This window comes from Hevea brasiliensis, chromosome 11 (assembly GCF_030052815.1).
Source record: "Hevea brasiliensis isolate MT/VB/25A 57/8 chromosome 11, ASM3005281v1, whole genome shotgun sequence".
Taxonomy (NCBI): domain Eukaryota; kingdom Viridiplantae; phylum Streptophyta; class Magnoliopsida; order Malpighiales; family Euphorbiaceae; genus Hevea; species Hevea brasiliensis.
The window spans coordinates 9351112-9362136 of NC_079503.1; the positions used below are offsets into that span (position 1 = coordinate 9351112).

The 11025-nt window shown below is 36.8% G+C and overlaps 1 protein-coding gene across 1 annotated transcript; it reads left to right on the forward strand.

Moving 5' to 3' along the window:
- The first annotated feature begins 8283 nt into the window (after window positions 1–8283).
- LOC110646157 (17.9 kDa class II heat shock protein-like) lies at window positions 8284–9035 on the forward strand. The gene has a single exon (XM_021799501.2). It carries the CDS (start codon window positions 8396–8398, stop codon window positions 8864–8866), a length of 471 nt encoding a protein of 156 aa, XP_021655193.2. The 5' UTR covers window positions 8284–8395; the 3' UTR covers window positions 8867–9035.
- Window positions 9036–11025: the final 1990 nt, after the last annotated feature.

Consider the following 11025-nt stretch of genomic DNA (forward strand, 5'->3'; position numbering starts at 1 on the left):
CGGAACAAGCTTTCCAACGCCACCGGAATCGCCTCGATCGGACGTCGGACGAAGCCGGAATCGCGCCGGAAAAGCGCCTATGTCAGGCGCGTTTTCTCTCTCCTCTTCCTCTCTTGCGCCGTTTCGGTGGTCCCGGACGTCGCCGGACGTCGCCGGCCAGTGGGGCGCTACTTGGGCCGTCGCCGGTGGTTCACCGGAGAAAGGAAGAAGAAGAAGAAAGGGAAGGAGAGGGAAAGAAGAGAAATGGGGGGGGTTTTCCTCCTCCCGATTTTGAAATTTTTTTTTTTTTTTTTTTTTTATAAAAGGCTGCTGTGACAGTGGGAAACCCACTGTCACACGCCAATCCCATTTTTTAATTTTTTTTTTTTTTTTTTTAAAGGGTTGTTACATTCTTCCCCCCTTAAGAAAAATTCGTCCTCGAATTTTCAAATAAACCAGAGATATGGAAAAGAAGATTATCAGAACGAGTGCAATCATTACTCCTCCAGCTATGCAGAGATTGGTAAAACATTTATTCTTCAAACTCTTTGTACATTATATATGACATTCTATTACTCTCTTATTCTACTATGGTGTCCTATTTGTCTTTATCTCTATCTAGAGATGCTCTTATCTCTTGGCTATTCATTGACCATTCTTCTGACATTTCAAGTATTCGCTATATCTCACTGTTCTTGACTTGATGTCTCATAACTTCAATCAACTTTAGTGCTTACCTCACTTTTATTACGCCCCAACATGTCTCTTGGTGACTTCAGTCCTCATTCCTTTGTTTTAATAATCTCTGTTTTCCCCAATGACATAACTTATGTTCCTTATTCCATGATATCCTATGAGTAGCTTTCTTGTAGCACCTAATCTAGGCATCTTGTTCGAGATCTTCACTCTTCTTATGACTTCAGTGGTTAATACCTATAAATCTTCTCACTCCCATTATACTTTAAATTTTTAATCTCTCTTGTGTCATTACTAAGGTACTTAGACCAACCTCTATCGATCTTATGTAACTAGTCAGGTAGAGTCTCCTCCAAGGGCCAAGTGTATCATTTATCAATATTGGAAAGTAAACTGGGTCTCTCCTTCTAGGTAACAAAAGTGTTTATATTCTCTGACAACTCAACCCATGCGACTTATCAATTCTCACTCCTTCTCTGGAATATAAATATCTAGACTTCTTCCTATAGCTTCTTAGTATGTGGCCTACTTCTGACACAGTAGCACTCAGATCGAGGCTCTACTACTCCTTTAATCTATCATCTCATAATAACTTGTTTCAAACGTCTCTTAGTGTGTTCCTAGCATACCTATTCCTCCTTATCCTCATCATTATAACTGGCTCTATCGAGCTCTTTTTCTGTCCTTTGCATCTTATCCACTTTCCTTTTCCTATTTTTTGGTATTGTTGATATCTTTTCAACCTGCTGTACTTATTCCTTAATTTTAGTCCTATCTCATCCTTACACCTTTTCCTTCAAAGATGTCTATCCCATCATCAACTTTAACTTTCTTTTTATTTCTTAGTCTTATCTTGAATACTAGTTTCATTACTTCAAGAATTCTAACCCTATGATTTACTCCTACCAGCACATTCTTCACCTTATGTAACACTTATAATTACCCATAGAAATTTTTTTTTTTTTTTTCTTGTATCCCCTTTTTTCCAACTTAACTATCAGAACATTATCATTCCCTATCAGCCTTAGTAGGAAATTGCTTATCCTGGATGAATATGAGCCCCATAAACTATAAGTTCCATCTGAACTAACACGGCTGTAGGAAATATGTGTCATGCCTTAATTCCAAACAAGATACTTCATGTGTTCATTCTCCTTAATATAATCATATATACTGCCCATAGCTTTCTAAACTTCAACCTCAAATTACCCATCAGCAACAATTTCATCTATTGAATCTCATCCATAAATAGTACTTCCTCCAGCTCATAGTTTAAAACAGTTGCAAGCCTTAGTAGCTAACTCAATTTAACTCATGTCATTACTCTGTTCGTCCTTTCATACTTAATACTAGGTATGCACTTACTGTCATTCTCATATCAGGAAATTATGTATGAATTTGTGCCTACTAAACTCTCAATAACTAGGTCTCCTTGACTCAGTTTCTGTTCCTTATATAACCTTCTAGAACCAAAAGCACAAGCTAAACTTGAAAAGAAAGAAAATATCCTCTTATATTCAACTACACCCGATTGTCATATTATAACGTTTCACCTAAGTTTCTTGGTCTTTCTCTCCAAATTTCATCATCTCCTAGCACAATTATGCTCTACCTATAAGGTATCATCTGCATGAACCCTTTACCGTACCATTTTCCTTCTTGACATAATATTTTATAATTTATTAACTTTACTTATACTCGACCTATGATTCATATTTATCATCGTTTTTATTGTGCCCTTAACTTTTGTTGATTCCTGAAAGATTTCTCTCACTAATAAATTCTTCCAACACTAATTCCACCCTTATCTAGGGTCATTAATTTGATCCTTGAACTTTCTAGTGATTTATAACCACCCAGACTTGTCACTTTTCGTTCTACTCCTACTGTTGTTCTGTCGTTATTGCTTCACTGCAAAGTGATTCGGTTGATCACACTAAAAATGTTTGCCTGACATTCATAACGAACCTCTAACTACCTTCTCACTATCTCAAAAGTCTAACCTAAAACCTATGTGTCATTATCTATCATTCTTTTCCTCTCATCATACCTATTTGATCCCTTAGATTAACTTTTATTCAACTTACTATTTACTAACTTCTTTTTCTCTACCTAATTAGGTAGTCCGCAATACCATCGCACACCTTCTAGCATTTACTCATTATTATGTTATTCCATACCTCCATCACTATTCTCACTAATGTGGTCCCATTTTGGGTTTTCCATCCTTGTCATGCACCTTGCCAAGAATAACACTTAGCCTACCCTATATCTTAACTTTGTTCCTTTTATTATGCGCTCTTCAGGTTGTCCTTCCGTTTATCTCCTTTGTCTTACCCAAAATAGAACTTGACTATTCTATCCCTGGTTCCATTCTTCTTCCTAACATGACAACTGTACCTGCAAACTATATCTTTCAGAGTTTCTACCACGTTATCACATGTCTATGCTACTCAGATTTGGTCCTTTGACCACTCTAGCTAGTACTTCCACTAGCATTTAGATTATATTGCATCTGCAATCAATTGTCCAAACTTTCATTCTGCACTTTCTCTATCCATTGACCTTCTATAATTTATCTTTGCTAATTTATTACTCTTGACACTATTATAATTAGATTATACTATTGTTTTGAACGATATGAAGTTAGAAAGAAACTCAGGAAATTGCAGTCATACCTTTATCGTATGATTTCTATTCTTATCCTTTAGTTTACATAATACCCTTACTACCTCGAGAACTGATTATGCAGTAATTTTATTTATTTGTTATTATTATTATTATTATTATTATTATTATTATTATTATTATTATTATTATTATTATTTTCCATGTTTACTCAATTAGCCAAAACTTAAGATTCCGGGCACCCAAACCCGTCATCCAATTCAAAGGATTTACATCCATCGTGATCTAATTATATATGATTCCTATAATGAAACTTGTATCCTCTGCAGGATACCCGAGCCAACTACTCTCTACCACACTCTACAGTCCTATCTGGGGCACTATTTTATTGGTCACCATTATTAGTAATAATTTTCGATCCCTTCTGAAAAGATAGGACTATACCCTAACTTGCTGCAACAAATGTACTACATTTACCACCTTGCCCAAAACCCTGTCAAATTAATGTCTCTCTTATCATATCATAGCTCTGTAAATCATCAATTCACAGTTTCGACCTTCCCTCGGTAATAGGGTTGTACTTTATTTCATACTGATACACGCAAGGTATACTATTCTCACTAAGCTCTAAGCAAAATGTTTGTCATACTGCAAAAATCATCCAAAATTCCATACCGAAGACTAGATGATCTCACTCTATAAGTGTCACCTTTACTTTGCAACTAATCCGAAACCTCTAGTCTGATGGCAACTCTTAATGCAGCTCTAGCTCATGCTAGGGTAACTGAGTCACTGACTCTAGTTACCACCCAACTGTGACCTTTCAATATTCTAACTCTAGACCCTTAACTAGGAGTTCGCAACTCCTCTGCAAATATAGAACTCTGTTCTGGCATAACTGTACCAAAACAGAAGCCATCCGCAAACACCCTCATTATGGAGCACCACGGGGATGCAAGTAGCTCTACACAATAATCTCATGTCGCTACTGTAATCTGCAGCTTACAGAGCAGACATCGAGAACATTGTATAGTTACTACGATACGTCCTGACCGACTAGGTCTCCCAATTTCTTATCTCTCTTGAATCTTCTATTATCACAAACTTATTCTAACTGGGTCATCCACTGATGACTGCCAGCAGTGGTATCCTCATCCTTATCTAGGGCAACTGTACTTTCAAGACTCACCTTTATGTACTCGTGCCTTGCACGAAATGGGCACACCATTTAAACCCATACTGACAAAATATAACATTTCTTGGAGTACGTATCCTCATGATAGATCTCACATGTCTACTAACTCTATTTCACATTTCTGTGTACTCCATGAAAATCAAGACACTAACTGAGGCACTTTTATATTTCCCGAGGTATAACGCAGAATCTAGAAACAAAGAATTACAGAAAAGACAAAACAGAATCCTATACTCCGCATGTAACATCCTAACAAGACTCCTTTTACACTCCCAATTATATTATTTCCCATGAATCTAGAGCCTAAGCTCTGATACCAACTTTGTCACGACCCAACCTATGGGCCGGACCGGCACTAGGACCTGGGCCAGCTTAAAGCCCCCGAGGCCCGTAGTAAGCCTAACTATTCCTCAAATCCATAACCAGGCCCACAATTTAGGCCCAATATGCATATAAAATAATTTAAATCAAACTGTTATAATTTCATTTCGGGCCAACTTAGCCCAGAAATTTTCAGAAACTAAAATCAGGGGAGCCCAGCTCAACCCTGTTACCTCATTTACAAACTGTTTAAATACCATACAAATCTTCATTTATTAATCTTAAAAATTTAAGTTAACACAACCTCTACCAAGGTCCACACTATTTCTAACACATACGGAGTTCTAGATTTTAAATTTATAAAAGATAGTAAAACAATTAAATAATTGACGTTAAACCTGCGAGGAAGAAAACAGGTTGCTCTGTAAAATAACTCCTCCTGTGGCCTGGAAAAATTTTTGAACAGGAGTGAGCGTTCGACTCAGAGAGTAAAATATCAATTTTAACCATAATCTCTATAACTATCTAGTACTAATGCAACCTGTGGAGTGAAATGCAACAGCAACAACATTTTCACATCATAATATCAAGAAGGTAATTTGGAGCACTCACACACCCTGTAGTATCAATCATAACATATGGGGTGATCCCTATCTGACTCTCTTAAATCCAACACGGTGCGGTGAATTACTCAAGCACGAACTTCCACTTAATAACCAAATCGAGGGTCCCACCGAATTACTCTAGCTGTGACTACACCTATAAGGATAGTGTCCCAGCTAATTACTCAAGCCGTGACTACCCCGTCCTGTCCATAGTCCACACCACATCACACGCACGCCAACGCACGCACACTGCTCCAAATTACCACAACAACATCCATGGCACATCAACAGTTATGAATGCAACATAAATCGTGCCTAGAGTTTAACTACATAAATATATGCATATAAGTGATGCATGGGCATGCTGAACATATAATAATATTGAAATTACAATTAAAATTAATATTTTACTCACAGTACACCGATGACTATTGTGGTCATGGATGCGTAAATAGCTGACCTCGATCACCTAATAATTAAATTATAAATTTATTAGTACTAAGTTAAGATAAAACTCTAAAGAGGCAATAGACAGCCTAATTCATGCCGGAAATCCGGCAGAGTCTCCCCTATACTTGGGACCTACCCAACCTGCAAAAATGCTCAAATAACACTTCTAAATTCTCAATTCCTACAATCACATCTCATCAATATCACATGGCCCCTCCTGGGCCCTCCAAATCAGACAATACTCAAAATCTTGAAAATTACGTTTTAGTCCCTATAATTGACATTTTTCAAAAATCCACTCAAACAAGCTCTAAAAATTCTAAAATTTTGCCCCGCGGTCCTTAATAATATTATAAGGCTATTGCAAAATGAATTGTAATTTTCTAGTCACCCATGAATATTTTATTCAAGAATTTTACTCAATTCCATAAGTTTCCAACAGCTAACATATTCCTAATTCAACCCAATTAAATATTCACATATTTAAACCTCCATCCTCAAGCTTCAACCAATTATATAAAATTTAATTATCTTAATTTCAATTAATCTTATATGCCCACATGCTAAAAATATAACTAAAATCCATCCATATTTCTCAAAAATATTCTACGATCACCCAAAAATTCAACTAACACCATAGAATATCTCCAAATAATTTTACTTTCATCATATATTTTTCTTAGAATTTTTCTCCAATTTTTCCTGTTTAAGAAACACTGTATTTATGCTCCACAGACAGAGAAATAATAAAAATTGTCTTACCCGAAGTTTATCTGTGTCTCAAAAATTCCAAAAATTTATGAGGAAGCCTCTGGAAGTTGAACCATCTCCATAGCTCACCGGGCCATCACGCCACCACCGCAAGACGGTGGCCGCCGGTCGCCGGCGACATTTGCCGAATCTGATTATACCACCATGTTCCTCTCCTCTTCCTCAGTCCATATGTGGTCTCGGATCGTCGATCCAATGGTCGGATCGTCGTAGATCTGACGAAAAAGCTTGAAAAACCCGAAACTTCTCTCCTCCATATCTCACTCATCCGACCTCCATTTGCTTCAAAATTGGTATCAAAAGAAAGCTCTCGGAACAAGCTTTCCAACGCCACCGGAATCGCCTCGATCGGACGTCGGACGAAGCCGGAATCGCGCCGGAAAGCCGCTGCCCCCTGTGCGCGCGTTTTCTCTCTCCTCTTCCTCTCTTGCCGCCGTTTCTGGTGGTCCTGGACGTCGCCGGAGGGTCGCCGGCCGGTGGGGAGCTGCTTGGGACGTCACCGGCCGGTCACCGGAGAAAGGAAGAAGAAGAAGAAAGGGAAGGAGAGGGAAAGAAGAGAAATGGGGGGGGGGGGTTTTCCTCCTCCCGTTTTTGAAATTTTTTTTTTTTTTTTTTTTTTTTTTTATAAAAGGCTGCTGTGACAGTGGGAAACCCACTGTCACACGCCAATCCCATTTTTTAATTTTTTTTTTTTTTTTTTTTTAAAGGGTTGTTACAATTGAAATTTATCCCAAGTAACGGCCGTTACCATTATGTAATGGCGTAATGGCAATTACAACTGCAACTCTCTATTTGCCTATAAATAATGGTCTCACAAGTAACGACACCTTTCGATACCTATAAATAACGGCCGTTACGTTACATAATAGCCGTTATTTGAAACCATGGGCATGTTAGTGTTTGCATTGCTAGACATTCTTCTTGTAAGCCACTTCATCGGCCTTCTGCTCAAGATTGTCAAGTTTGCAAGAGGGATTATAAGAAAGGAGGGATCTTCACTTTCGGTTATGTCAAATCGGGCCAAAGTTTAATTTTTGTACCAAATAATTTTCTTCATATATAGGTTTTTTTTTTCCCTTGAATTTAAGATTTTATATTATGTATTTTTTCTGCTATTTTAAGTTTTTATTTGATTTATTATGAATTTAAAATATAAATATAAATATATAATATATATATTTAATAAATAAATTTCACTAATATATTTAAATTTATAATAGTGGTGAGTGTATGTAAGAAAAATTCAGTTTATATGTCGGTGTGTTCGGGTGTTTTGGATGTAGTGGAATGGGTCTGCAAACACGAACACCTGGGAGTCGTGGATTACCAGGGCTTTTCTCAGCTCTTTATCTCCATGTGGGAGTTCAGTTTGGAAGTTTCTTAATGGGCTACTGGAGTGAACCCAGCCCATTCTAAGGCAATTCTCATAACCCATGCATATGGATTGGCTTACTTGGATCTGGAACTACAAAGATTATTATAAAAACAATGTCGGAAACAGTTACCATTAGCCGGGTAATGAAATTCTTCCATAGCCTTCTAGACTCGTAATGGAACCTCCTGGAAGCTTTCCTCATTCTCCACTTTCCTCCAGAAACTTCCTTTTGAAACCCACTCCCCCATGGCCACTATATAAATACTCCGACGCTCTCGGTTTCCCCATCGCCAAGTACGAAACACGTCTGCTGAAGAAGAAAAGGAAGCTTCTGTTCCCTGCTTGTGATAAAATCGTCGATTGAAGAAAAAAGAAATGGATATTAGGTTGTTGGGTCTCGAATCACCCCTCCTTTCCACCATCCAGCATCTGATGGACACGACCGATGAAGCCGAAAAGTCATTCAACGCGCCGACTCGAACTTATGTAAGGGACGCGAAGGCCATGGCTTCAACTCCGGCTGACGTCAAAGAGTATCCCAACTCCTATGTGTTTATCATCGACATGCCAGGGTTGAAATCTGGGGACATCAAGGTCCATGTGGAGGATGACAATATACTGCTGATCAGCGGAGAGAGGAAGCGTGAAGAGGAGAAGGAAGGTGCTAAGTATGTGAGGATGGAAAGAAGGGTCGGCAAGTTTATGAGGAAGTTTGTGCTGCCTGAAAATGCTAATGCTGATGCCATTTCGGCGGCCTGCCAGGATGGGGTTTTGACTGTCACTGTGGAGAAGTTGCCACCGCCGGAGCCCAAGAAGCCCAAGACCATTGAGGTTAAGATTGCTTGAGGAGTATTATTGTGTACCATCTATGGTTGGGGTACTGCAAATAAAGTAGGTTCTGTTATAGCTTGGTGTGGACTACGACTATAAGCAGTGTGTTTGGCTATGTTTTTTTTTTTTTTTTGGGTTGCTGATGTGTATCTGAGATGTTATAAAAGTTGCTATTAAAATTAAATCTTCTTTGCTTTTGTCCCTATTTCTTATGCACGAAATTAAGAATAATCCCACTAACTAATGCCATTCATCAAAATTGAATCCCAGAAATGTAAACACTTAGCAGGTGCAATGATCTCCGGCCGCATACAAGTTACAGAGATTGTCATTGCAATTTCCATAAGAGGTATAAAAACAGGAAAATCCAGCTTATTAACTACTAATAATAGATCATTAACAAGAATGAAATACGTATAGAGTAAATGTTTGCAAGTTCAGATTAATCCTAACGAAATGCTTATATTGGAAAATGTTCATCCTGGATACAAAGAACCTTCTCTCTGTTTCAAAATTTTCAATCTATGGGGAAAAAAAAGGGTGGGTCGAGGAACAGGTATAATTTACTTTAATTCTTCGAAGTTACTGGACCAGTTTTGTTCTGTGGGTTCTCCTCTGCAAAATTAGCCTAGAGTACCATATTTTCAATGCTCCACTGTTGACTGCAGGCATTAAAACATTTTTTCTGTTCACATGGCTGTATCTTTTAAAATGACGTTTCTGAGTTGAAATAGTTCTAGGAGTGTTTCTAATTCCATTTTGTTCTTCTGAATCATTAATGCTGCTGGTCTTGACAGAAAGAGCAATGAGGAACCCCTCTTCGTCCTCAATTGGATCTGTTCGAAGTAAATGCTTAGCTGCAAGATAAGAAACAAGCAATTGTTAACGATTATTTCCATATATAGATACACACACACACACACATAATGCAAGTCCACATTGTGTTATGCATTTAATCACATTACAAATTCTACTCCATTATATAATCATATAATAATCTCCCATGCTGCTCTGTACCAAATCATCATTAATTTAGAATTTAGCACTTCAGCCCCTGAAAACTGGAAGACCACGACGATGCCACTGAGGAAAGGGGTGACCAGCTGAAAGCCGTGGGATGTTGCAAGAGGTAGGACTGACACGATGACATCTTCATTTTCAATTTGGTTGACAGAACATGTGCTGTAAACAACTCTTTCAACTGCAGGGAATGCAACAGATTATTTAATTAATGCCTGTTGAAAGTATGTAAACAACTCCTTCTACTGCAGGGACTGCGACAGATTATTTAATTAATGCCTCTTGGAAGTATGTAAATAACAGATACACTTACATAACCATCACTCACTTAAACATCCTAGCCCTCAGGTGATGGCATATTCTAGTGGCACGCAGTTTGTAAAGTCTGATGGATAGACAACTAGAAAGAGATACATGGTTAAAGCACTAAACATAGAAAGATAACATACAAGATAATGCATGGGCTAGAGCTTTCCTTTGAAAGGCTGAAAGTTTGCTCGGTCTTTCTGCGTCGGTAACATCAGTGGCATGGGATGGAAGTAAATGGTCTAATCGCTGAGCAGTGGTCCCCGAACCAGAGCAAGAAGGATCTAAAAGAATTGCACGGATCTGCAAGAACGCAATTCCATGCTAGCAAAAAGTACATAAGCAGTCCAGTTGTGGAGATAGATTATGATTATATATATATATATATATATATATATATATATATATATATATATATGGTTAATAGTAGGGTTGTGCACAGTTTTCGGTTGTCTCAAATCAAATTAAAAAATTATATTAAACTGAATTAAATTTATATATAAATTTTTTATTTTTTTAAATGTATTATATATTTTTAATATAATTATATATATTTATATATATAATTATGAATTAAATATAACTTAATATTATATTTATTTTTTTATTTTTTTAATAATTTTATTATAAATATATTAAATTATCTTATAATTCTTAACTATAAGTGTATTATTATATATATATATATATATATATATATATATATATATATATATATATATATATATATATATATATACTCAATTTATAATTATATTTGTATCTTATAATTAAATTTTATATAATTAATAAATAAATAAATAATGTATTATATGATAAATTTGTATTATTATATTATATAATATATT

Excerpts from the sequence above, each read along its gene's own strand:
- LOC110646157 (XM_021799501.2), top strand. The coding sequence starts at position 8,396 with ATGGATATTAGGTTGTTGGGTCTCGAATCACCCCTCCTTTCCACCATC.